A 27785-nucleotide genomic window follows, 5' to 3' on the forward strand; every position below is an offset into this window, starting at 1 on the left:
TATACATAATAATGGATTATGTAATATTCAGCTATAAACAAGATTCAAATTCTGATACATGCTACAACATAGATGAACCCTGAAAACATTCAAAGTGAAATAAGCTACATACAAAAGAACAAATGTAAGATTCCACTTACATGAGGTAGCTAAACTAGGCAACTTGACAGAAAACAGAAGTTACCAGGGACTACAGAGAGGGTGAAATGAGAGTTATGCTTATGGGGTACAGAATTTCTCTTTGGGATTAGTTCTGGAAATATATACTGCTGATGATTATAAAATACTGTGAATGTACTTAATGCCACTGAACTGCATACAGAAAAAATGGTTAAAATGCTATATTTTGTATTATGTGTATTTTACCACAATGAGTAAGGAAAATCTGAATAATCAGATTACCATGTTCATGGATTGAAAAATTCAAAACTATAAAGATGTCCATTCTCACCAGGCGCAGGGGCTCATGCCGGTAATCCCAGCACTTTGGGAGGGCAAGGCGGATCACAAGGTCAGGAGTTCGAGACCAGCCTGGACAACATAATGAAACCCCTTCTCTACTAAAAATACAAAAATCAGCCAGGCATGGTGGCAGACGCCTGTAGTCCCAGCTTCCTGGGAGGCTGAGGCAGGAGAATCGCTTGAACCCAGGAGTCGGAGGCTGCAGTGAGCCAAGATCGCACCACTGCACTCCAGCCTGGGTGACAAAGCAAGACTCTGTCTCAAAAAGAAAGAAATCCATTCTCCCCAAATTGATATACACAATCAATGCAAACTCAAAACACTAGCAACATTTTTGTGGAACATTACGGTTCAAAATATGTATCAAATGCAAAGAGCTAAGAAGTGGCAAGATACTTAAAATAACAACAAAAAAGGAACACAACATAGAAAGACTAATTCTATCTGATATCTTGTATCCAGTTATTATTAATATGAAGCTATAGTAATTTTAAAACTGTGGTTCTCTCACAAAGGCACATAAAAAGAACACAAAGTCCAGAAAGAAATCCATACAAATATTAATAGCTGATTTATGACAGTGCCACTGTGGAACTGAGAGGAATAGTGTCAAAACAAATAGATGTCTCTATTTAAAATTTTAAAAACTAAAAATGTTTTGAAAAGAGGTTGGGCACAATGACTCATGCCTATAATCCCAGCACCTTGGGAGGCCAAGGAGGGAGGATCGCTTGAGGCCAAGAGTTTGAGATCAGCCTGGGCAACGTAGCAAAACCCCACCTCTGTTCTTTAATTAAAAATCTAAAAATTTTTTTTTTAATTTTTTTTAAAAAAAGAAGATAATAAACTTGCTCAGTCATATATTTAGTTCATTTAAGCCCATGATCTCTTTGATTTTTTCTTTTTCCTTAGAGATAGGGTCTCACTCTGTCACCCAGGCTGGAGTACAGTGTCAGGATCATAGCTCACTGCACCCTTGATGAGTGAATGAATAGGAGTTTATGTTATTTTAGGATATTTATATGTACTGAAACCTAAAATTTTTAGAAAAGGATTTGAGGCAGTCTATAATAAAGGACAAGTATTGTAATAATTAAAAGAAGAAAAATAAGGCCGTGCACAGAGGCTCACGCCTGTAATCCCAGCACTTTGGGAGGCCGAGGTGGGTGGATCACCGGAGGTCAGTAGTTCCAGACCAGTCACGCCAACATGGCAAAACCCCATTTCTACTAAAACTATAAAAAATTAGCCAGATATGGTGGCAGGCACCTGTAATCCCAGCTACTTGGGAGGCTGAGGCAGAAGAATTGCTTGAACCTGGGAGGCAGAGGTTGCAGTGAGCCCAGATCGCACCATTGTACTCCAGCCTGGGCAACAGAGCGAGACTCTGTCTCCAAAAAAAAAAAGAAAAATAATAAGAGCCAGTATGATAGACATCTATTGTTTTTCTGCTTCATAAGCATCCCCTTCTTTTGCAAACAGCACCCACCCCCCTGCATTATGGAAACTGCTCTTACCCCTGACTCCAACTATGTAGTTCTAGTGAGGGTTGCCATTCACAGTACCCTCCCCACTCCAGCCACAGAGATGATGGGCACATGATCCAAGACAGGCCAATCAGAGTCCTTTCCAGGATTCTTCAAGAAAGCCCCTTCTTCTGGTAGAAGGGGCTGGAAACAAGAGCTGCCAGCAGTCATGGTTCCAGCCTCATGAAGTAGAGTCTGTAGTGTGAGAGAATGAAATCAACACGCAGAGAAACAGAGATAAGAGGTGAAGTCCTAAACCCCATGGAAGGAGAAAGAGGGAACAAATATACTAATAATGATATTAATACAGCTGATGTAACTAAAGACCAGATTTGGTGCTAGGCTGCCTGGTAACCAGGACAAAAAGATAAACAGAATGTATTTCACAGATCTATCAAAAAGGAGGAAACATACCAGATACGCAAAGGAGATAATTTTCCTGATGCTTTATTATTAAAAGAACTTCTTGTACATGGATCTTTTATGTTAAGAGTCACTGAAGAACAAAATGGACAGTGTCCGTGATGAAAGTGTTATATCAAATACAGATTTTATATGCTATTACTTATAATAACTGAGTTATATCTCAATCATTAAGCACAAGGGAAAAAATAACAACACAGTAGGCATTTGAAGAAGTGAATACATCAACTAGTTTTATTTTTTCAGGAAGCTTGTCAGCGATGAGGAAAAGATAAAAGGGCAAAAATGTAAACGGAAAGCAGAATTCATGAGACGATTCAAAAATGTTTGTGAGTTGAATGGGAAAAAAATCAAGTAAACAGGATAGACTGATGACTAGTACTTGGTAAAACAAGACCCTGTCAGAAACATAAAAAGACCACATCAGAAACACAAGTAGTTAATTCCACTTAAAGACTACCACCTCTCCTTCTTGAAACGCCAAATGACAACTGAGATAAAGGGCATAAAGCCATAAATATAAAAAAGACTATCCCTGGAAACTTGAAAGGACATATTACAAGTGGTAAATGACTTAGGACCAAACAAAGCCGCTGCAGTAAGTAAGACAAATCCAAAAGCAATGCATTAGAGCACCAGAAACTGGAGGAACATTAGATACCAGGCATCGGGGGAGGGGAGATGGGCATGCGCAGTGATGTTCTATGTATCCAGGAGGGACGTTTCCAGATAAGGCTAACCAAGAGGAATTGCATATCATCTGAAAAGCAATCAAAACAATCCCCTTATCCACTACATACTAACACGTAACTGGCTCTCACTTGCCCTGGAAAACTGCAAAGGTTAATTTTCTAGAGAGGGTAAATGTAAGAAATCTAGACTGAGGGACACCAGGAGCAGCTGAAGAAAAACAGGAATCACAAAAGTGTAATTCTAAATCCTAAAATTCCAACATCCATCTGGCTGAAGGAATATTGGTAACCAGGTTTGTCATTCCCAAACAGGTGATCATGATCAGATGTATTCCTCTCTTAATAAGCTTAGAACCCCGCTACATCATTTATAATGAAGTCTATCACTCAATAATGTCTCCTCACACAGAACTTTCAATCCACTCATTAGGAATTTGTCTTAAATTTGAGGCTGGGCACAATGTCTCACGCCTGTAATCCCAGCACTATGGGAGGCCGAGGCAGGCGGATCACCTGAGGTCAGGTCAAGTGTTTGAGACCAGCCTGGCCAACATGGTGAAACCCCATCTCTACTAAAAATACAAAAATTAGTCAGGTGTGGTGGCGCATGCCTGTAGTCCCAGCTACTCAGAAGGCAGAGGCAGGAGAATTGCTTGAACCCAGGAGGCGAAGGTTGTGCAGTGAGCCGAGATTGCACCACTGTACTCCAGCCTAGGCAACAGAGCAAGACTCCATGTCAAAAAAAGAAAAAAAAGAAAAAAAGGCCAGGCCCAGTGGCTCACACCTGTAATCCCAGCACTTTGGGAGACCAAGGCGGGTGGATCACCTGAGGTCGGGAGTTCGAGACCAGCCTGACCAACGTGGAGAAATCCCGTTTCTACTAAAAATACAAAATTAGCCGGGCATGGTGGTGCATGCCTGTAATTCTCCGCTACTGGGGAGGCTGAGGCAGGAGAATCACTTGAACCTGGGAGGCGGAGGTTGCAGCAACCCAAGATCATGCCAGCCTGGGCAACAAGAGCAAAACTCTCTCTCAAAAAAAAAAAAAAGTCTTAAATTTAAATCAATGGCTGAGAATCACCAGATTTTTACATAAAGTCACTAACACGAAAGACAGGCCAAAACAATACAAAAGAAGACTTCAAGGAGCAGAAGAAAATTTCGTAACTGAAACAAAACAAAAACCTCCAATTAAAGTATCAGCTAGGCATTGCGAGTCATGCCTGTAATCCCAGCACTTTGGGAGGTTGAGGAGGGTGGATCACCTGAGGTCAGGAGTTTCACACCAGCATGGCCAACATGGCAAAACCCAGTCTCTACTAAAAATACAAAAATTACCCAGGCGTGGTGGCAGGCGCCTGTAATCCCAGCTACTGAGGAGGCTGAGGTGGGAGAATTGCTTGAACCCAGGAGGCGGGGGCTGTAGTGAGCCAGTATCATACAACTGCACTGCAGCCTGGGTGACAGGCAAGACTCTTGTCTCAAAAAAATAAAATTAAATTAAATTTAAATGAAAATAAACTGTATCCAAGAAACTTGAACAGAAGATTACAAAAATAAGGAGCAGCCAGAGAGCATAAAGAGTCCTTAGAAATTAAAAAGTATGGCCAGGTGCGGTGGCTCACACCTGTAATCCCAGCACTTTGGGAGCCAAGGTGGGTGGATCACCTGAGGTCAGGAGTTCAAGACCAGCCTGACCAACATGGTGAAACCCAGTCTCTACTAAAAATACAAAATTAGCTGGGCATGGTGGCGTGCGCCTGTAATCGCAGCTACTAGGGAGGCTGAGGCCTGAGAATCGCTTGAACCCAGGAGGTGGGGGTTGCAGTGTGCCGAGATCACACCAATGCACCTTAGCCTGGGCAACACAGCAACACTCTGTCTCAAAAAAAAGAAGAAAGAAAAGAAAGAAAAAAGAAGAAAGAAAGAAATTAGTAAAACAGACTTGAAAAATTTAAGTGAAAGGGCCGAGCCCAGTGGCTCACGCCTGTAGTCCCAGCACTTTGGGAGGCCAAGGCAGGCAGATCATGAGGTCAGGAGATCGAGACCATCTTGGCCAACATGGTCTCTACTAAAATACCAAAAAAAAAAAAAATTAGCCGGGCATGGTGGCACGTGCCTGTAATCCCAGCTACCTGGCAGGCTGAGGTAGGGGAATCGCTTGAACCCGGCAGGCGGAGGCTGCAGTGAGCTGAGATCGCATCACTACACTCTAGCCTGGACGCAGAGCAAGACTCCGTCTCAAAAAAAAAAAAAAAAAATTAAGTGAAGGAGTGCCAGGAGTAGTAGCACACCTATAATCCCAACACTAGGGAAGACTGAGACAATCACTTTCTTTTTATTTTTTTATTTTTTTTTTTTGAGACGGAGTTTCGCTCTGTTGCCCAGGCTGGAGTGCAGTGGTGCGATCTCGGCTCACTGCAAGCTCCACCTCCCGGGTTCACGCCATTCTCCTGCCTCAGCCTCCCTAGTAGCTGGGACTACAGGCACCTGCTACCACGCCCGGCTAGTTTTTTGTATTTTTAGTACAGACAGGGTTTCACCGTGTTAGCCAGGCTGGTCTCGATCCCCTGACCTCATGATCCGCCCGCCGCAGCCTCCTAAAGCGCTGGGATTACAGGCGTGAGCCACCGCGCCCGACCCAGAGAATCACCTTTGTCAAGATCAGCCTGGGCTACACTGTCAAGATGCTGTCTCAAACAAACAAAAAAATTTTTAAGTAAAGAGTTGGAAGAGAAAGTGGGGAATCACCTCAAAAAGTAGAGTAAAAAGAGCTATACAACTGAAACAGAAAATACAAAAATTATAGGATCAAATTAGAAAGTCCAACATCCAAAATTTTTTAAAAATACCGAAAAGGCAAACAAAACAGAATGGAGGAAATTTTCAAAGGAATAATTCAAAAACTTTCTCTCTGACCTAAACTCACATTCCAAAACGTGAGCTAACAAATCAAAAGGATCACTGTGTACCTAGTACAATGTGTAAAAGAAAGCACACCATCGTGAATATCAGAATAACCAGATTAAAGAGAAAAATACTAAATCCAGAGAGAACTACCACACACAAACGATTAAACAGAAATCAGAATAGGCCAGGTGCAGTGGCTCATGCCTGTAATTCCAAAACTGTGGGAGGCTGAGGCGGGTGGATCACTTGTGTTCAGGAGTTCAAAACCAGCCTGGCCAACATGGTGAAACCCCATCTCTACCAAAAATACAAATTAGCCAGGCATGGTGGCACACGCCTGTAATCTCAGCTACTCGGGAGGCTGAGGCAAGAGAATCACTTGAACCCAGGAGGCAGAGTTTACAGTGAGCCAAGATCATGCCATTGCACTTCAGCCTGGGTGACAGAGAGAGACCCTGTCTCAAAAAAAAAAAGAAAAAGAAAAAGAAAAATCAGAATTGCAGCCGGGTGCAGTGACTCACGTCTGTATCCCAACACTTTTAGGAGGCCGAAGCAGGTGGATTACCTGAGGCCAGGAGTTTGAGACCACCCTGGCCAATATGGCGAAACCCCCATCTCTACTAAAAATACAAAACTGGCCGGGCGCGGTGGCTCATGCCTGTAATCCCAGCACTTTGGAGGCCGAGGTGGGTGGATCACGAGGTCAGGGGTTCGAGACCAGCCTGACCAACATGGTGAAACCCCATCTCTACTAAAAATATAAAAAATTAGCTGGGTGTGGTGGCGGGCGCCTGTAATCCCAGCTACTCAGGAGGCTGAGGCAGGAGAATTGCTTGAACCTGGGAGGTGGAGGTTGCAGTGAGCCGAGACTGCACCACTGTACTCCAGCCTGGGCAAAAGAGCGGGACTCCATCTAAAAAAAAAAAAAACAAAACAAAACTGAGCTAGGCGTAGTGGCACACGCGTGTAGTCGCAGCTACTAGGGAGGCTGAGGCAGGAAAATCTCTTGAACCCGGGACACAGAGGTTGTAGGGAGCAGAGATCGCACTACTGCACTCCAGCCTGGGTGACAGAGTGAGACTCCATCTCAAAAAAAAAAAAAAAAAGAAAGTAGAACTGCTTTGGACTTGCTAACAGTAACACTAACAGCTAAAAGGCAGTAGAGAAATACCTTCAAATTCTGAAAGAAAATGATTTCCAACCAAGAATTCTATGTATTCTGTCAAACAATCAAGTAAGATAGCAATCCCATTTTATTAACCATGCAAACCCTAATTTATTTCTCATGTGCCTTTTCCTATGAAGCTGCCAGAAGATGTGCCTTCTTAAATATAAAGAAATAGGGGAGTAGGGGGCTAAAAAACAGGGAATCCAATATAAGCAAGAAGAAAATGCCAAGATAATGGTGAAGGGATGTTCCACTATCTATATAGCAAACCTAAAGAGCAAACAGTCCAGATGGGAGCAAGCAGATGGTACCCAGAAGAAGGTCCCTGGTTTAAAAAGGAAAGGAAGGGGGAGGAGAGTAAGACAAGGGAAAGTAAAAGAGGAGAGAGGAAAGAGGGAGGAGGAAGGGGTAAGGAACAAGAGAGAAGAATAAAATCAAAGAGCGGAAAAAGAGGAGAGGGAAAGAAGAGGAAGAAGAAAATAAACAGGAAAGATGATAAAAGGAAGGAAAGGAAAAGTGAATCTATAAACTACCTAATACAATAACCACGCAGATTATTTAAGCAAGCAATGAGAGAGGCCAGGCGTGGTGGCTCACACCTGTAATCCTAGCACTTTGGGAGGCCGAGGCAGGTGGATCACCTAAGGTCAGGAGTTTGACACCAGCCTGGCCAACATGGTGAAACTCCCTCTCTACTAAAAATACAAAAACTAGCCGGACGTGTTGGCGCCTGTAATCCTTGGTACTCAGGAGGCTGAGGCAGGAGAACTGCTTGAACCCAGCAGGTGGAGGTTGCAGTGAGCTGAGATTACCTCCACTATACTCCAGTCTGGGTGACAAGAGCAAAACTCCATCTCAAACAAACAAAAAAAAAGCAGTGAGAAGATATACAAAGATTTAGTCTTATAGCCTTAGGGAAAAAAAAAACACACACACACAAGGAAAGTTGAAATACAGGACAAATATTAATTACAGAGAAAAAAGAAAAATTAACACCAGAAAGTAATAACACTGCTGTATACTTTTGTCTTCGAAATTAGCAAAAACCAGGAACGGTAGCTCATGCCCGTAGTCCCAGTACTTTGGGAGGCCAAGACTGGAGGATCCCTTGAACCCAGGAGATCAAGACCAGCCTAGCAACATAGTGAGACCCCATCTATACAAAAAATTTAGAAATTAGACAGGCATGGTGGTGTGTACCTGTAGTCCCAGCTACCTGGGAGGTTGAGGTGGGAGGATGACCTGAGGTCAGGAGTTCGAGACCAGCCTGGCCAACATGGTGAAACCCCGTCTCTACTAAAAATACAAAAATTGCCCAGGCATGGTGGTGCGTGCCTGTAATCCCACCTACTTGGGAGGCTGAGGCAGGAGAATCGCTTGAACCCGGGAAGCAGAGGTTGCAGTGGGCTGAGATCACACCACTGTACTTTAGCCTGGGCAACAGAGCGAGACTCTGCCTTAAAAAAAAGAGAGAGAGAGAGAGAGAGAAACCATTAGACTTATTAAAAAAAAAAAAAAAAGTCTAAACACAAAAACAGAATAAACAGATACACCATATGCTAGGCAATTTATCAAAGTATATCTATGTTTTCAACTCTCTTACTAGTTTTGTAGGCAGGTTAGAAAAGAATACAAACAAGTATTAAGCACCTACGTCATTCCTGCCCTTATGCTAGGCTTTTCTCACATTAAAAGGAAAAGGAATTCAAGAAACAAGCTAGTAAAACTGGCTGTGTTATCTATGATGGTAAGCACCAAATCTGTTAATTTTTGAAAACCACCTCTTTGAAAGCTATAGGAACTTAGGATATTATGCTGAATTTAAAATCAAATACTAGATTATGAGTCAGCAGTAACGAAAAAAATTTAGTAAATGTTCAACTTTAAAGACATTATATTTAAAGTGTACAGGCTAAAAAGCTTGTACAGAAATAAAAAAGTTCTTTGTATTATGTAAAAAAAAAAAAGATACAATCTGAGTACTTTTCGGTACTCACCCTGGCTTCTTCCAATTAGAAATCAAAGATAAGTTGGTCGGGCACTGTGGCTCACACCTATAATCCCAGCACTTTGGGAGGCTGAGGCAGGCAGATCATGAGGTCAGAAGTTCGAGACCAGCCTGACCAACGTGGTAAAACCCCGTCTCTACTAAAAATACAAAAATCAGCCGGGCGTGGTGGCATGCACCTGCAATCCCAGCTACTCAGGAGGCTAAGGCAGGAGAATCACTTGAACCCCTGAATCCGGGAGGCAGAGGTTGCAGTGAGCTAAATTGCACCACTGCACTCCAGCCTGAGTGACAGAGCAAGACTCCATCTCAAAAAAATAAACAAATAAATCAAAAATAAATCTGAAAACAATTTTTAATTGTTTTCACATAATTTTTAATTAGTGAATAAAGGTAAATCTCCAGGTGTCAGAAATAAAAAAGAATTTTAAAGCTAAATGAGGCCAGGCACGATAGCTCACATCTGTAATCCCAGAACTTTGGGAGGCCGAGTCAGCCAAATCACTTGAGGTCAGAAGTTCGAGACCAGCCTGGACAACATGCAAAACCCCATCTCTACTAAAAATACAAAAATTAGCTGGGCTTGGTGGTGCCCATCTGTAGTGCCTCAGGAGGAGGCTAAGGCAGAAGAATCGTTTGAATCCAGGAGGCGGAGGTTGCAGTGAGCTGAGATAGCATCACTGCACTCTAGCCTGGGTAACGGCAAGACCCTGTCTCAAAAACAAACAGCTAAAGGAATCAGTATTAATTGAAGCTGAGGCAGTTAACGAAGCTATCAGAAACAATACTTTAGAGGGTAGGACTGACTATGACAGCAACACAGACTAAAGATACGGAGAAAAGCTCTAACTGGGTTCCCTACACAAGGACAAGAGCTGATAAGGGCCCATGTCATAACAGGAAGACTCTAGAAAAACATGCCCTGGACTACTAAGACTAGAGAAGCTGCACAGAAATTAGATGCTTGCTCCAGACATGAGTAGACGAGTCATTCTAGAAATCCAAGGGGATGCTGAGAGAAGGTATGGAGCCCAAAATCCATTATCTAAAGGATGCAGAAATTCCAAGTCAAGAAAAAAACTTAAGAGACTGGCCTGGAGCAATGAACCCCATTAGGCAAACTGTAACAGATTCTGCAGCTATCAATCCCAGTCCATTTTCTCCTTCTTCCCTACTAACAAAACTCTCACTTTAACCAGTTTATCAATGGGTCCAACTTTATGATCGCATTTTGCAGGCTCCATAACAATTAAGAGCCAGTAAAATTAAACATAAATTGTTGAGCGGAGCCTCAAGAATTAATTTAAGAGTACAACTCAGGGCCAGGCGCGGTGGTTCACGCCTGTAATCCCAGCATTTTGGGAGGCCAAGGCAGGCAGATCACCTGAGGACATGAGTTCGAGACCAGCCTGGCCAACATGGCGAAACCCCATCTCTACTAAAAATACAAAAATTAGCCAGGCGTGGCGGCACATGCCTGTAATCCCAGCGACTCGGGAAACTAAGGCAGGAGAACCCGGGAGGCAGAGGATCGCAGCCACCGTGCTCCAGCCTGGGTAACAGAGCAACACTCTCTCTCAAAAAAAAAAAAAAAAAGAGTACAACTCAGTTAGAGAAGCACACTTGAACCTTACTCTCTCCCCTTTCTCCCCTTCTTTCTGCCTGGAACTTATTTTGTAGTCACAATGACTGCAGTTCCAGCTGCTGTGCTTTGACCATGGGAGAACCCTGAATATGAAAACTATGCACTAAGGATGATCCAGTAGGAAGAAAGAAAAAGCATACTCCCTAATGACTTAAGAGAGCTGTCATAAAAGCTTCAAAATGTCTTTTGCTTTTAAGTAAAAAACTAACTGGCCGGGCACAGTGACTCACGCCTATAATCCCAGCACTTGGGGAGGCCAAGGCAGGCGGATCATGAGGTCAGGAGATGGAAACACAGTGAAACCCCATCTCTACTAAAAATACAAAACATTCACCAGACATGGTGGCAGGCACCTGTAATCCCAGCTACTGGGGAGGCTGACGTAGGAGAATTGCTTGAATCCAGGAGGTGCAGGTTGCAGTGAGCCAAGATTGCGCCACTGCACTCCAGCCTGGGTGACAAAGCGAGACTCCGTCTCAAAAAAAAAAAAAAAGAATAACCTCCTGACTTTAGAAACCATTATAATCTGGTCAGCCAAATACAATTCTTAAAAGACAGAGAGCAAAGGCAAAAACCCCACAGTGACATCTTCACAACTCATGGTAGAGGAACAGCAATCCCAAGAAAGACAACTCCACCTGAAGATTAGCTTGCAGCCAAAAATTGCACAATATATGAAGACGTCTATCACCAGAGTTAACAAATGAAAGAATTCCAAAATCTGAGAATCTTTACAATAAGTATGTTTTAAATGTTCAAATAAAAAAACCGAATATAATTCTTCAAACAATAAAGCAAGATACCCTGAAAAAAGAGACAAATTGAAAAATAAAATCACACAAATATTCTAGAAATAATTTACTCAGAAAAAAATTCATTGAGTTAAAAATAAGCATAAATCTGAAGACAGAGTTAAAGATATTACCCATAATGCAAAGATAAGATAGAAAGGCCGGGCACGGTGGCTCACGCCTGTAATCCCAGCACTTTGGGAGGCTGAGGTGGGCGGATCACGAAGTCAGGAGATCGAAACCATCCTGGCTAACACAGAGAAACCCTCGTCTCTACTAAAAATACAAAAAATTAGCCGGGCGTAGTGGCGGGCGCCTGTAGTCCCAACTACTCTGAAGGCTGAGGCAGGAGAATGGCGTGAACCCGGGAGGCGGAGCTTGCAGTGAGCCGAGATCGCGCCACAGCACTCTAGCCTGGGCAACAAAGTGAGACTCCATCTCAAAAAAAAAAAAAAAAGATAAGATAGAAAACACGAAAAACAAATTAAAAGACACGAAAAACAGAATGAAAATCTCAAACATATACCTAAAAGTTCTAGGAAAAAAGTTAATGAGAAGGTTACAGTATTTGAAGAGATAGAGTAGAATATAAAAAATGGAAGGACACTGAGTCCTCAGAATGAAAAAGCAGACCAAGTCTCAAACAGGATAAACAAACTCAAAAGACTGTTTATCAACCAACAGACACCAGAAGACAAACTAGAATAAAATCTTTAGTTATAGGAAAATAGCTATTATCAAAGGATTCAAACTAGCTCCCGAGAGAGCAAAATGATGAAATTCGTAAACACAAAAAGACTAATATAGCTTTCTTACTTATTACTTACTAGCCTCAGACCCTGAGAAAAAATATCAAAACCTTCAAAAGAAAAAAAATGAACCCATAAACAAGGAAAATAAAAGGTTAGATTGAACAAAAACATCAGTAATATTAAGCCTAAAATAACTTTTTTTTTGTAAACACATTATTATTTAAAAGATTCAAAGTAAGACACACAGTGGCTCAAGCCTGTAATACCAGCACTTTGGGAGGCCGAAGAGGGAGAATCACCTGAGGTCAGGAGTTCAAGAACAGACTGGCCAACATGGGGAAAACCCATCCCTACTAAAAATATAAAAATTAGCCGGACGTGGTGGCATGTGCCTGTAGTCCCAGCTATTCGAGACACTGAGGCATGAGAATCACTTGAACCCATGAGAATCACTTGAACATGAAAAGGCGGAGGTTGCAGAGAGCCAAGATCACACCACTGCACTCCAGCCTGGGCAACAGTGAGACTCCATCACCCAAAAAAAAAAAAAAAAAAAAAAAAAAAAAAAAAAAAATGGAGTAATTCTAGCTAATCAGAAGGCTAAAGTGAGAGGATCACATGAGCCCAAGAGTTTCAGACCAGCCTGAGCAACACAGTGAGACCCTATCTTTTTTTTTTTTTTTTTTTTTTTTTTTTTTTTTTTTTGAGACAGAGTCTCGCTCTGTCGCCCAGGCTGGAGTGCTGTGGCGCGATCTCGGCTCACTGCAAGCTCCGCCTCCCGGGTTCACGCCATTCTCCTGCCTCAGCCTCCCGAGTAGCTGGGACTACAGGCGCCCACAACCGCGCCCGGCTAATTTTTTGTATTTTTAGTACAGACGGGGTTTCACTGTGGTCTCGATCTCCTGACCTTGTGATCCGCCCGCCTCGGCCTCCCAAAGTGCTGGGATTACAGGCGTGAGCCACCGCGCCCGGCCGAGACCCTATCTTAAAAAAAAAAAAACTAAACAAAACAGTAGAATAATAAAGACAACAATACAACAATAACACAGATTGTGCAAGGGAAAAAGAACAAAGGGAATCAAGGCATCCCAAGGACCTTCGCTTTGTTGAAAAGGAGTACGGATATTAAGACTCAGAAAAACATTAAGTATGCATGTTAGAACTTTTAAGTGCAATCACTAAAAGAAAAGAAACAGAGCATATGACCTCCAAATCAGCAGAGAATTAAAATAAAAGAATGAAGGGGTCAGGCGGGACAGCTCATGCCTGTAATCCCAGCACTTTGGGAGGCCAAGGCAGGAGGATTACCTGAGATCAGGAGTTCGAGACCAGCCTGGCCAATATGGTAAAAACCCCATTTCTACTAAAAATACAAAAATTAGCCAGGAGTAGGACTGGGCACGGTGGCTCATGCCTGTACTCCCAGCACTCTGAGAGGCCCAGGCAGGCGAATCACCTGAGGTCGGGTGTTCAAGACCAGCCTGGCCAATATGGTGAAACCCCATCGCTACTAAAAATACAAAAATTAGCTAGGAGTAGGGCCAGGCATGGGGGTTCATGCCTATAATCCCAGGACTTTGGGAGGCCGAGGCAGGCAGATCACCTGAGGTCGGGAGTTCGAGACCAGTCTGACCAACATGGGGAAACCCCATATCTACTATACAAAATCAGCCAGATGTGGTGGTGCATGCCTGTAATCCCAGCTACTCCGGAGGCTGAGGCAGGAGAATAGCTTGAACCTGGGAGGCGGAGGTTGTGGTGAGCCAAGATTGCGCCATTATACTCCAGCCTGGGCAACAAGAGCGAAACTCCATCCCAAAACAAACAACAACAAAAACAAAAAAATTCACTGGGCACCTGTAATCCCAGCTACTCAGGAGGCTGAGGCAGAAGAATCGCTTGGACCCAGGAGGCAGAGGTTGCAGTGAGCTGACATTGTGCCACTGCACTCCAGCCTGGAAGACAGAGACCCTGTCTAAAAAAAAAAAAAATTAGCCAGGAGTGGTGGGGTGTGCCTGTAGTCTCAGCTACTCGGGAGGCTGAGGCAGGAGAATCGCTTGAACCTGGGAGGTGGAGGTTGCAGTGAGCAGAGATCACACCACTGCACTCCAGCCTGGGCCACAGAGTAAGACTCCATCTCAAAAAAAAAAAGCAAACTAGAATATTTAAAATCTAAAATGTCCTCTCTGCCCAGGAACGGTCATTCACACCTGTAATCTTAGCACTTTCGGAGGCCAAGGCAGGAGGGACTGCTAGAGCCCAGGAGTTCGAGACCGGCCTGAGCAACACTGTAAAACCCAGTTTCTACTAAAAATACAAAAACTAGCCAAGCATCGTGGCACATGCCTGTAATCCCAGCTATTCATGAGGCTGAAGCACAAGAATCACTGGAACCCAGGAGGCAGAGGTTGCAGTGAGCCGAGATCACACCACTGCACTCCAACCTGGGTGAGGGAGCCAGACTGTCTCGAAAAAAAATTAATTTTTTAAAATTCCTCTGTACCTCATCAAAATTATATCAGTAGATAAAATTTCTAGTAAGTCACTTCAGCCTGTAGTAATTCAGAATAAATGCTCGCTAAATAAAAAATAGGTTGGGCATGGTGGCTCACGCCTGAAATCCCAACACTTTAGGAGGACAACACAGAAGGATCTCTTGAAATCAGGTGTTCGAGACCAGCCTGGGCAACATAATAAGACCTTGTCTTTACCAAAAATTTTTAAATTAGTGGGACATAGTGGTACGTGCCTACAGTCCTAGCTACTCAGGAGACTGAAGTGAGAAGATTCCTTGAGTCCCAGAGTTCGACGTTGCAGTGAGCTAAACTCGCACCACTGATTCCAGTGTGGGCAAAGAGCGAGACCCTGTCTCTAAATACATAAATACAAAAAAAGTCATGAGAAAGTGTGTTTAATTTTCTATTTTGGGAGACAGGGTGCTTTTTCTAAATAATGAATGTCTATCTACAAAGAACTTCCCTTAAAAACCAAACTTTCCTCAACCTCATTTCCTTTCATTTTTCTCTTTCCTTATATTTTCCACACAACAATCAAATCCTCGGCCGGGCGCGGTCGCTCACGCCTGTAATCCCTGCACTTTGGGAGGCCAAGGCGGGCGGATCACGAGGTCAGGAGATCGAGACCATCCTGGCTAACACGGTGAAACCCCGTCTCTACTAAAATACAAAAAATTAGCCGGGCGCGGTGGCGGGCGCCTGTAGTCCCAGCTACTCGGGAGGCTGAGGCAGGAGAATGGCGCAAACCCGGGAGGCGGAGCTTGCAGTGAGCCGAGATGGTGCCACTGCACTCCAGCCTAGGCGACAGAGTGAAGACTCCGCCTCAAAAAAAAAAAAAAAAAAAAAAAAAAAACAAATCCTCTACTGTCTTCCATGCCCTATAACCAGGGTTCTACCCAAACGAAGAAGCTGTATTGGCTGTTTCAAAAACTTTTCTTAGCCCTTCAGCATTCCTGGCAGCACCATTACTATCAACTTTTCTTTCCTGAACACCTAGTTGTCTCTGTGGCTGTCTCTGTGGCGACTATACTTTTTAGGTTGTTTTCCTGACAGTTCACTATCAATCCTTGGTAATCAGTTCTCTTACTCTCCCAAATGTAAACATTTCTCCTCTCTAGAAAAAAAAAAAGGCATGTGGTTCCCAGTTTTCCCTCTATGCAGCTTCAACTCTGACTTCATTCTGTAACTGTATCCTAAATTTCCAATACAATAATCTTTTTTTCTTTTTTTTGAGATGGAGTTTCGCTCTTGTTATTCAGGCTGGAGTGCAATGGCGCGATCTCGGCTCACCACAACCTCCGCCTCCCAGGTTCAAGCGATTCTCCTGCCTCAGCCTCCCAAGTAGCTGGGACTACAGGCATGTGCCACCACACCTGGCTAATTTTGTATTTTTAGTAGAGACGGGGTTTCTCCATGTTGGTCAGGTTGTTGGTCTCAAACTCCCGACCTCAGGTGATCCGCCCGCCTCGGCCTCCCAAAGTGCTGGGATTACAGGCATGAGCCACCACGCCTGGGCTCTAATACAAAAATCTTAGCAGCATCAAAACCAACATTCCCAAAATAGGTCTTTCTTTACTCTTCACTTGCTCTCCTTCCTCTACTACAACTGCTCTAATATTTTTTAACGGTATCACCATTAATGAGTGAGCACCTTGATATCTAAGAATCATCTTTGATTATTCCCTTCCCTTTACCTAATATCCATTTCTGTCATTTCATCCTTCAAAATGCTCCCTTCTTTTCTACTCCCTTTCTATTCCCACATCTTTATAGTAGTAGCATCCTAAGTCCATCTCTAACCTTCCCTTTCAAGTTCATTCTATATAGCACCAATTTACTTTTCTGAAAATGCTCCTTTACTTTTCTGAACCTTTACTGCTCAGTATCTGTCAGGGTACTGCCAGGTCATAATCCCCCTTCCCTGAGAAGTGAACTATCTCCAGTCCACAGAGTTCTTCCTCTGTCTGAGTAACTTGACCTTATTGTCTCACCATAGCAAAATGGTCCAGAGTTAGGTACCTCATCCAAGCCAAACCAAAGTTGGGTTTTTGTTTTATTGTTTCTTAAAGGAACATGAGATTGGGACTGAATTTACTCGCTTTTGAGACAGGAGATGGAAAATATCAGGAGCTGAGCTATCGTCATCTTTCACCAGAGGAGGCAACATGGTGGTTAAGAGGTAACATAGTGGTTAAGAGCTTAATCACATTCCAGACTCTCATAAAACATGTTTCTCTTAAAACTATAGTATCCTTACCCGTAAAATGAGAATAACATCCACCTCATAGATGTGATAGGATGCTTAAATGAAATAACTGGCAAAAAACATTTAGCACAGTATGTGGCACAGAGTAAACACTTAAAAAGTTAGCTACTCATTGTTGGAACAAGTAGCACAGTAAATCTGCAGAAAAAAAAGAATGGAAGCAGGTATGCAGACAAAAGTAGAAAAAAGATTCCTAAGACTAATTCATGTCCCTTTCTGGGTCAAATACATTTCCATGTTAGGGTTCTTGGCTCCTGTGTCCTTATAAGACAATGCCCTTTCTTTGCTTATCTGTTTCTTACAAAGGACCTGCCTTTTATAATTATACACTACAGGCTGGGCACAGTGGCTCACAATGGTAATCCCAGCACTTTGGGAGGCCGAAGGAGGCAGATCACCTGAGGTCAGGAGCTTGAGACCAGCCTGACCAACATGAAGAAACCCCATCTCCACTAAAAATACAAAACTTAGCTGGCCGTGGTGGCACAAGCCTGCAATCCCAGCTACTCGGGAGGCTATGGCAGGAGAATTGCTTGAACCCAGGAGGCAGAGGTTGCGGTGAGCCAAGATCATGCCATTGCACTCCAGCCTGGGCAACAAGAGCTAAACTCTGTCTCCAAAATATATGTGTATATATAACACACGTATATTTTATATATATATATAATCACACACCACAGGAATGTAGAAAAGGTTATGCTTTTGCCTCTTCTTTAAAAATCCATGGCCTGCCGGGCGCGGTGGCTCAAGCCTGTAATCCCAGCACTTTGGGAGGCCGAGACGGGCGGATCACGAGGTCAGGAGATCGAGACCATCCTGGCTAACACGGTGAAACCCCGTCTCTATTAAATACAAAAAAACTAGCCGGGCGAGGTGGCGGGCGCCTGTGGTTCCAGCTACTCGGGAGGCTGAGGCCGGAGAATGGCGTAAACCCGGGAGGCGGAGCTTGCAGTGAGCCGAGATCCGGCCACTGCACTCCAGCCTGGGTGACAGAGCGAGACTCCGTCTCAAAAAAAAAAAAAAAAAAAAATCCATGGCCAGGCAACGTGGCTCACGCCTGTAATCCCAGCACTTTGGGAGGCTGATGCGGGTGGATCACCTAAGGTCAGGAGTTCAAGACTAGCCTGGCCAAAATGGAGAATCCCTGTCTCTACTAAAAACACAAAAATTAGCCAGGCATGGTGGCACGTGTCTGTAACCCCAGCTACTGGGGAGACTGAGGCAGGAGAATCGCTTGAATCCGGGAGGTGGAGGTCGTGGAGTAAAAATACAAAATTTAGCCGGGCATGGTGGCAATTGTCTGTAATCCCAGCTACTCTGGAGGCTGAGGCAGGAGAACTGCTTGAACCCGGAAGGTGGAGGTTGCGGTGAGCCAAGATCACGCCACTGCACTCCAGCCTAGGCAACAAGAGCTAAACTCCATCTCCAAAAAATATATATATATATGTATATACACGATATACATATATATGTACGTACATATGCATATATACATAATGTATATTACAAAGGTTGTGGTGAGCCAAGATCGCGCCATTGCACTTTAGACTACGCAACAAAAGCGAAACTCCATAACAAAAAAAAAAAAAAAAAAAACTAGCCAGGCATGGTAGCAGGCGTCTGTGTCTGTAACCCCAGCTACTCTGGAGGCTGAGGCAGGAGAACTGCTTGAACCCAGGAGGCGGATGTTGCAGTGAGCCAAGATCACGCCATTGCACTCCAGCCTGGGCAACAGAGTGAAATTTTGTCTCAAAAAAAAAAAAAAAATCCTTAATGTCACCCACATCCCACCAAATGATGTTAAAATAAAATGCCCTCCCACAAAAACTTCTTTTTCTTAAAGAGACAGGGTTTCACTTTGTCACCTGGACTAGTGTGCAGTAGTGTGATTATAGCTCATTGCAACCTCAAACTCATGGGCTCAATGGATCCTCCTGCCTCAGCTTCCCACATAGCTAGGACTACAAGTATATCACCACATGTGGCTAATTTTTTTTTTCTTTTTGTAGAGATAAGGTGTCACTATGTTGCCCAGGCTGATCTCCAACTTAGGTGTGATCTCTCACCTTGGCCTCTCAAAGCACTAGGATTACAGGCACAAGTCATGGCACCCAGCAGCATCTAATATACTTTTTTTTTTTTTTGGAGACAGTTTTATTCTTATGCCCAAGCGGGAGTGCAATGGCACGATCTCAGCTCACTGCAACCTCTGCCTCCTGGGTTTGGGCGAATCTCCTGCCTCAGTCTCCCAAGTAGCTGGGATTACAGGTGTATGCCACAATGCCCAGCTAATTTTTTATATTTTTAGTAGAAACGGGGTTTTACCATGTTAGCCAGGCTGGTCTCAAACTCCTGAGCTCATGTGATCTGCCTACATCAGCCACCCAAAGTGCTGGGACAGGCTTGAGCCACTGCACCTGGCCCTAATACACCTTTCAAGATAACTACTTTATTCACATTGACACTTTGACCATGTCCTTAGAGAGAATAAAAGAGAAGCAGGTAACAAGTGGCATTTGAGGCAAATGATGCTGGCATTCTGACACTCCCTATTCATTATCTTCTCTCTCTTAATACCCACCTTATTTTCTTATCTCTTCCAGCCTTCAATCTACTGTGACACCCCCCGGAACAGCCACATCTCCTTGTCCGTGTTTACTAATAAACCATAGGTTCCACTGTGTAGTGACCTATTTACCACAAACCGTAACATGACACAAAGAAAAAAAAGTCAGAGTAGCTCTATAAAGAATGGCCATGCGCGGTGGCTCAAGCCTGTAATCCCAGCACTTTGGGAGGCCGAGACGGGCGGATCACGAGGTCAGAAGATCGAGACTATCCTGGCTAACACGGTGAAACCCCGTCTCTACTAAAAAATACAAAAAAACTAGCCGGGTGAGGTAGTGGGCACCTGTAGTCCCAGCTACTTGGGAGGCTGAGGCAGGAGAATGGCATAAAACCCAGGAGGCGGAGCTTGCAGTGAGCTGAGATCGCCCCACTGCACTCCAGCCTGGGCGACAGAGCGAGACTCCACCTCAAAAAAAAAAAAAAAAAAAAGGTTTCACCAAGTCCCCAACTTTCTATGATTGATTTCATCCTCCATTTGCTAAATCCCATTAGAGTAACAGCTGTAATTCTACTAAAGTGCATTCTCACACAGAACCAAAACATACCATCAGAACTATAAAAAAATTGCTCTGGCCAGGCACAGATGCTCACACCTGTAATCCCACCACTTTGGGAGGCTGAGGTAGGAGGACTGCTTGAGCTCAGGAATTCGAGACCAGCAAGACCTCATTTCTAATAAAATTCAGGCCGGGCGTGGTAGCTCACGCCCATAATCCCAGCACTTTGGGAGGCCACAGCAGGCAGATCACCTGAGGTCCGGAGTTCGAGACCAGTCTGGCCAACATGGTGAAACCCCATCTCTAGTAAAAGTACAAAAATTAGCTGAGTGAGCCGGGCGCGGTGGCTCAAGCCTGTAATCCCAGCACTTTGGGAGGCCGAGGCGGGTGGATCACGAGGTCAGGAGATCGAGACCATCCTGGCTAACATGGTGAAACCCCGTCTCTACTAAAAATACAAAAAACTAGCCGGGCGTGGTGGCGGGCGCCTGTAGTCCCAGCTACTCGGAGGCTGAGGCAGGAGAATGGCGTGAATCTGGGAGGCGGAGCTTGCAGTGAGGCGAGATCGCGCCACTGCACTCCAGCCTGGGTGACACAGCGCGAGACTCCGTCTCAAAAAAAAAAAAAAAAAAATTAGCTGAGTGTGGTGGCGAATGTCTGTAGTCCCAGCTATATGGGAGACTGAGGGAGGAGAATCGTTTGAATCCAGGAGGCAGAGGTTGCAGTGAGCGGAGATGGCGCTACTTCATTCCAGCCAGGGCGACAGAGCAAGAATGTTTAAAAAAACAAAATTAGCTGGGTGCAGTGCTGCAGGTCTATAAGTCCCAGCTACTTAGGAAGCTGAGGCAGGAGGATCACTTGAGCTCAGGACTTCAAGGCTGCAGTGAGCCATGACTGCGCCACTCCACTCCAGCCTGGAGAACAGAGCAAGACTGCCTCAAAATAATAAAATAAAAATAGCTCTGAGACTCAACATACTTTTATAAGCTACTCAAGCATTATTTCTTTTTTTTTTTTTTTTTTTTTTGAGACAAGTCTCGCTCTGTCGCCAGGCTGGAGTGCAGTGGTGCGACCTTAGCTCGCTGCAACCTCTGCCTCCCAAGTCCAAGCAATTCTCCTGCCTCAGTCTCCCAAGTGGCTGGCATTACAGGTGCACACCACCACACCCAGCTAATTTTTGCATTTTTAGTAGAGGTGGGGTCTCACCATGTTGCCCAGGCTGGTCTCAAACTCCTGACCCCAGGTGATCCAACCACTTTGTCCTCCCACAGTGCAAGGATTAGAGGCATGAGTCACGGCACCCAGCTCATTATTTCTACTGGTCAAAAATTGCCCAGGCAAATACAAAAGCTTCTGCTTTTGCTATATGCCTAGGTAAAGAAGCTGTAATGTTTGTTTTCTACCTTCAGTCTAACTCCATAATCAACATCAAAAGAAAGGACTTGCTATAACAAGATGTCTTGGAATAAATAATAAATCGATAAACGTAGTAAGATTTAAAAAAAGGAACTATCACATTTTAAATGGTAGTATGTTTGCATAACTAACGAAAATAAAATCTATTTCTGATATTTCCAGAAATCCAAATGGGAAAAATGCTTGTGGCCACAAAGGATAAACACACCTCCCTCATTTTGTTTTTTGTGAGACAGTCTCTCACTCTGTCACCCAGGCTGGAGTCATGGTTCACTGCAGCCTCAACCTCCCAGGCTCAAGCAATCCTCCTGTCTCAGCTTCCAGAGTAGCTGGGACTACAGGTGGAAGCCACCACGCCCAACTAATTTTTTTTTTTTTTTTGAAACAGTGCCACTCTGTCACCCAGGCTGGAGTGCAGTGGCACAATCTTGGCTCACTGCAACCTCCACCTCCCTCATTCAAGTGATTCTCCTGTCTCAGCCCCCAGAGTAGCTAGACTACAGATGCGCACTGCCATATCCAGTTAATTTTTTGTATTTTTAGCAGAGATGGGGTTTTACCATGTCGGCCAGGCTGGTCTCGAACTCCCGACCTCAAGTGATCCGCCCACCTCAGCCTCTCAAAGTGATGGAATTACAGGCATGAGCTACTGTGCCCAGCCCCAACTAATTTTTAAAATTTTTCTTTTGTAGAGACTAAGTTGACCAGGCTGGTTTCAAACCCCTGGACTCAAGCAATCCTCCTGCCTCGGCTTCCCAAAGTGTTGGGATTACAGGTGTGAGTCACTGCGCCCGGCCTATCTCCTTTTTTTTTTTCTTTCCTGAGAGTCTTGCTCTGTAGCTCAGGATGGAGTGCAATGGCGTAATCTCAGCTCACTGTAACCTCGCCTACCAGGTTCAAGCTATTTTCCTGCCTCAGCCTCCCAAACAGCTGGGATTATAGGCGCATGCCACCACACCCAGCTAATTTTTCTAACTTTTTTTTTTTTTTTGAGACGGAGTTTTGCTCTTATTGCCCAAGCTGGAGTGCAATGGCGCCATCTCAGCTCACTGCAACCTCTGCCTCCCGGGTTCAAGCAATTCTCCTGCCTCAGTCTCCTGAGTAGCTGGGACTACAGGTGCACGCCACACCCAGCTAATTTTTGAATTTGTAGTAGAGACAGGGCTTCACCATGTTGGCCAGAGTGGTCTCCATCTTTTGACCTCGTGATCCTCCCGCCTTGGCCTCCCAAAGTGCTGGAATTACAGGTGTGAACCACTGCACCCGGCACCTCTTTCATTCTTATAAGAGGTTTACAAAAGTTCTGAAATAAGGTAGCCACCCAAGTAAACAACAACAACAAAAAATATCATTATGTTGGTTTGCCAAAGGGAATGAATGCCTGAAATCAGTGAGTGTTCAAAGTTAAACTATACACCCAAAGATACAGTAAAAAGAATATGATAGTCACTAAAATTACTGTTTTTTTCCCATTAAACAAAACCTAACAGAATTAACAATGTAACTTCCTTATGTTTCTATTTCCATTATATTTTAACTATGATTAACCAGAGAAACCTTCAAACTTCAAGCTTTCTTGATTCTGTAACTAGTTAACAAAGTCCAAATATGACTACATATTTGTTTTCAAAGTATCCAAAATATACTCAATTGATTCCATTTGTTTTTCAGTTTTAAAAAATCTGTTTAATACTCCAAGTCAATATTTGTCCTAAATTATCTCTTACATTATGATATTTGAAGAAATGACTGACAACCCCGCAAACTACAACAGGAGTGCAGTTCCTAATTTCCAAAGCTACTCAGTAAAGTTTAATGTTTTTGATAAATAGTCCTTACCACTCTGGCTGCTCTCTCCTGAGATTCACATTTCCTGCAAAACCATGGTCCAGTGGGTACTTGAACAATGCCATAGCAAGCTGTTGAAAAATGAAATGTATTAAAATGTTAAGATTCGAAGAACCATAGAAAAATCAAATACCCTTTCAAAGCCCTATTAATCTACCTGTCACTATTCAAGTAAACTACCTCTTTACAAAGTAAAACAGTTCATATCCTATTTATCACACATACAGCTTACTTAATTAAAAAGTAAAAATTTTAAATGCAACTCTTTTGTGTTACCTCATCTAAACAAATCAAGGCTGGGTGCAACGGTTCATGCCTGTAATCCCAGCATTTTGGGAGGTCGAGGTGGGAGGGCTGCTGGAGCCCAGGAGTTCCAGAACAGTCTAGGCAATACAGTGAGACTCCATCTCCACACACACAAAAAAAATTTTAATTAGGCCAGGCGCAGTGGCTCACACCTGTAATCCCAGCACTTTGAGAGGCTGAAGCAGGCGAATCACCTGAGGTTGGGAGGTGAAGACCAGCCTGACCAACGTGGAGAAACCCTGTCCCTACTGAAAATATAAAATTAGCCAGGCGTGGTGGCACATGCCTATAATCCTACTACTCAGGAGGCTGAGGCAGGAGAATCACCTGAACCCAGGAGGCAGAGTGTGCAGTGAGGTAAGATGGCACCATTGCACACCAGCCTGGGCAATAAGAGTGAAACTCCGTCTCAAGTTAAAAAAAAAAAAAAAAAAAAAAATTAGCTGGGCATGGTGGCATGTGCCTATAGTCCCAGCTACTCAGGAGGCTGACCTAAGCCTGTGAAGCCAAGGATGCAGTAAGCCATAATCACATCACTGTGCTCCAGCCTGGGCAACACAGGGAGACACTATCTCAAAAAAAAAAAAAAAAAAAAGTATGCTTATTTCTAACTACATAATGATGTGAATGCTCCAAATGATCTAAGTATACATCACAAATCTAATCACAGTCTTGTTTTAAAATTGGTTTGCAGGCTGGGCGCGGTGGTTCAAGCCTGTAATCCCAGCACTTTGGGAGGCCGAGATGGGCGAATCACGAGGTCAGGAGATCGAGACCATCCTGGCTAACATGGTGAAACCCCGACTCTACTAAAATACAAAAAAAATTAGCCGGGCGTGGTGGCGGGCGCCTGTAGTCCCAGCTACTTGGGAGGCTGAGGCAGGAGAATGGCGTGAACCCAGGAGGCGGAGCTTGCAGTGAGCTGAGATCCGGCCACTGCACTCCAGTCTGGGTGACAGAGCGAGACTCCTTCTCAAAAAAAAAAAATTGGTTTTCAAAGTTAATAATTAGCTCAAAACTGAAAATTTTCCAAAATTCTAAAAACACTAATAACCAAGCAGACTTCTGTATGAGCTTGCTAGGCAAAAATCTGAAAATATCTTAAATATTGGAAAGCATTTAAAGAATATAAATTCAGGTCGAGCACGGTGGCTCATGCCTGTAATCCCAGCACTTTGGGAGGCCAAGGCAGGCAGATCACCTGAGGTCAGGAGTTCGAGACCAGCCTGGCCAACACGGTGAAACCCCGTCTCTACTAAAAATTTTTCAAAAATTAGCTGGGCATGGTGGTAGGCACCCGTAATCCCAATTACTTGGGAGGCTGAGGCAGGAGAATCAGTTGAACTCGGGAGGCGAAGGTTTCACTGAGCTGAGATCACGCCACTGCACTCCAGCCTGGACAAGACCAAAACTCCATCTCAAAAAAAAAAAAAATTAGCCAGGTGTAGTGGCGGTGCCTGTAGTCCCAGCTAATCAGGAGGCTGACGCAGGAGAATCACCTGAACCTGGGGGGGTAGAAGCTGCAGTGAGCCAAGACTGCCCCATTGCATTCCAGCCTGGGCAACAGAGGGAGTCTCTGCCTCAAAAAAATATAAAGAAAGAGAGAATATAAATTCACAAAGCAGAGTACTACCCACTGTATGATCATGGCAGAACACAAATTCAGTATAACTTTTTAAAACTCCAACTAGTTAAACTTCTCCAAAAGCTACACTTCTATTTCCTATTAAACATTTGTAGGACCAGGCAAGGCAGCTCATGCCTGTAATCCCAGCACTTTATGAGACCAAGGCGGGCAGATCCCTTGAGTTCAAAAGTTCGAGACTAGGCCAGGCGCAGTGACTCGCGCCTGTAATCCCAGCACTTTGGAAGGCCAAGGCGGGCAGATCACCCTGAGATCCGGGGTTCAAGACCAGCCTGACCAACATGGAGAAACCCCATCTCTACAAAAAAAATACAAAAATTAGCTGGACATGGTGGTCCATGCCTGCAATCCCAACTATTCGGGAGGCTGAGGTAGGAGAATCACTTGAACCTGGGAGACAGAGGTTGCAGTGAGCCGAGATGGCACCATTGCACTCCGGCCTGAGCAACAAGAGCGAAACTCCGTCTCAAAAAAAAAAAAGTCGAGACCAACCTGGGTGACGTGGTGAAACCCCATCTCTACCAAAAATGCAAAATTAGCCCGACATGGCTGTCCTGGCCTGTGGTCCCAGCTACTGGGGAGGCTGAAGTGGGAAGATGGCTTGAGAGGTCAATGCTGCAGTGAGCTGTAATAGCATCCTGCATGCCAGTCTGAGTAACAAAGTGAGACCCTGTCTCCAAAAAAAAGAATTTGTAAAATGTGTCTGACTATAAATGTTCTATCAGTCAAAAACCACGGCATAGGTATCAAAAACACGGCATAGGTATCCAAAACACAGCGTCAGTGCCCCAAAACTTTATTCAGGTGTACTGCTAGGAAGGAAAATTTAAGATTTCAATGAAAATTTTCTATACTGGAAAACAGAAATTACTATCAAATTTTGATAGTTTATCATCCAATTCATAATAAATGGCCTTCAAAATGCCAGTGAACACGGGTTGACCTTAAAATCAGTATCTGGTTTTGTCACACATTGTATTCACTCCCTAAAAAAGCAAGACATGCAACTTTGCTCTTCTTTAAAAGTCTACGGCCAGGCGCAGGGGCTCACGCCGTTAATCACAGCACTTTGGGAGGCCGAGGCAAGAGGATCACCTGAGGTCTGGAGTTTGAGACCAGCCTGGCCAACATGGTGAAACCCTGTCTCTACAAAAAAAATACAAGAAATTAGCCGGGTGTGCTAGGGTGTGCTTGTTATCCCAGCTACTCGGGAAGCTGAGGCAGGAGAATCAATCGCTTGAACCAGTGAGGCGCAGGTTGCAGTAAACTGAAATGGCGCCACTGCACTACAGCCTGGGTCTCAACAAAACAAAAAGTAAAAAAATAAAAGTCTGGCAACAGCAGCATTCTCAGAGTAAGTTAGTTCACTACCTCAGAATCATCACCACTGCATCTAAGTCTCCCTTCCCAAATGTGACATTCGTTTCTCTACAAAATGCACTTTAGCACATGTTCAAATTTTTCTGTCTTCCCTTTAGCGGTAGTCCTTTCCAATAGACGACTAAAAATATCTGCATCACTTAATGCCAGATTCAGAAATGCGAAGGGACATAGAGCCACCAAAAAAGAATGTAGACTGTTTTGTCCTGGATTCCTTACCACGTGAAATGGGGACAAGTCGGCCACTTCAAAGGCCAGAAAAGTATCTTATTAGTCTCCTCGGCCTTCTTGTATATCCAAAAGCCTCACCAACTGCTAACAACCAGAAATAAACTAAGAGGCTCCCCAAAAGTCACTTAGCACCGCCACCTCTTCTCTTCAGCCACCTAGGCTGGTGGTGGCCTGCCGCGGCCACCCCACAGGCGCTGCAGCAGCCCCGCCATTCCCGCACGGTCAGCAACGGACTCTGCCATCTCCTCCGCAGGCAGCTACCGGGCAGCGGTAGGGCCCGAGCCTTCTGGCTCGGGGTGCAACGGGCCCCGCATCCCTACCCATCTAAAGAGGCGAGGCGACTCCCGGCCTCCCCGCCCTAGCGCCCAGTTCCCGAGCCCGTCTCCACGCCACAGGAAGTCTGCAAACACTGCGGCAGACAGGCGGCGGCAGGCCAGAGAAGAGAAGAACGCTCCACTCTCCCAAACCCACCCCCCATGGCCCCAGCGACCCCAGGAGGGGCGCGCGCCGCCCCCGCCCCCGCCCCCAACCAGCCCGGATCTCGAGGGCGCGGCCGCCGCCCTGCCCCGCCCCGCCGAGTCAGCAGCCCCCGGCCCCAGGCACAGGCGGCGGCCGAATGACACTTGAGAGAGTGAGAGCGGAATCACATGACAGTCCGGGCCACACGCACTTTCT

The 27785-nt window shown here is 44.6% G+C and overlaps 1 protein-coding gene across 4 annotated transcripts in view; it reads right to left on the reverse strand.

The window, feature by feature from the left end:
* MLLT10 (MLLT10, histone lysine methyltransferase DOT1L cofactor) overlaps nt 1-27785 on the reverse strand; it is a 219168-nt gene that overhangs the window by 189741 nt on the left and 1642 nt on the right. For 2 of the 4 annotated variants that reach the window (XM_025396563.1, XM_025396564.1), the window contains exon 3: nt 23540-23619. In XM_025396563.1, the coding sequence (XP_025252348.1) occupies nt 23540-23619 (80 nt within the window). Of the gene's footprint in view, nt 1-1979; nt 2184-2617; nt 3172-8532; nt 8639-23539; nt 23620-27785 lie in introns of those variants that run through there. The other 2 variants (XM_025396566.1, XM_025396565.1) reach the window with 2 other exon arrangements.

The sequence above is a fragment of the Theropithecus gelada genome, chromosome 9, assembly GCF_003255815.1.
Source record: "Theropithecus gelada isolate Dixy chromosome 9, Tgel_1.0, whole genome shotgun sequence".
In the NCBI taxonomy this organism is placed as follows: domain Eukaryota; kingdom Metazoa; phylum Chordata; class Mammalia; order Primates; family Cercopithecidae; genus Theropithecus; species Theropithecus gelada.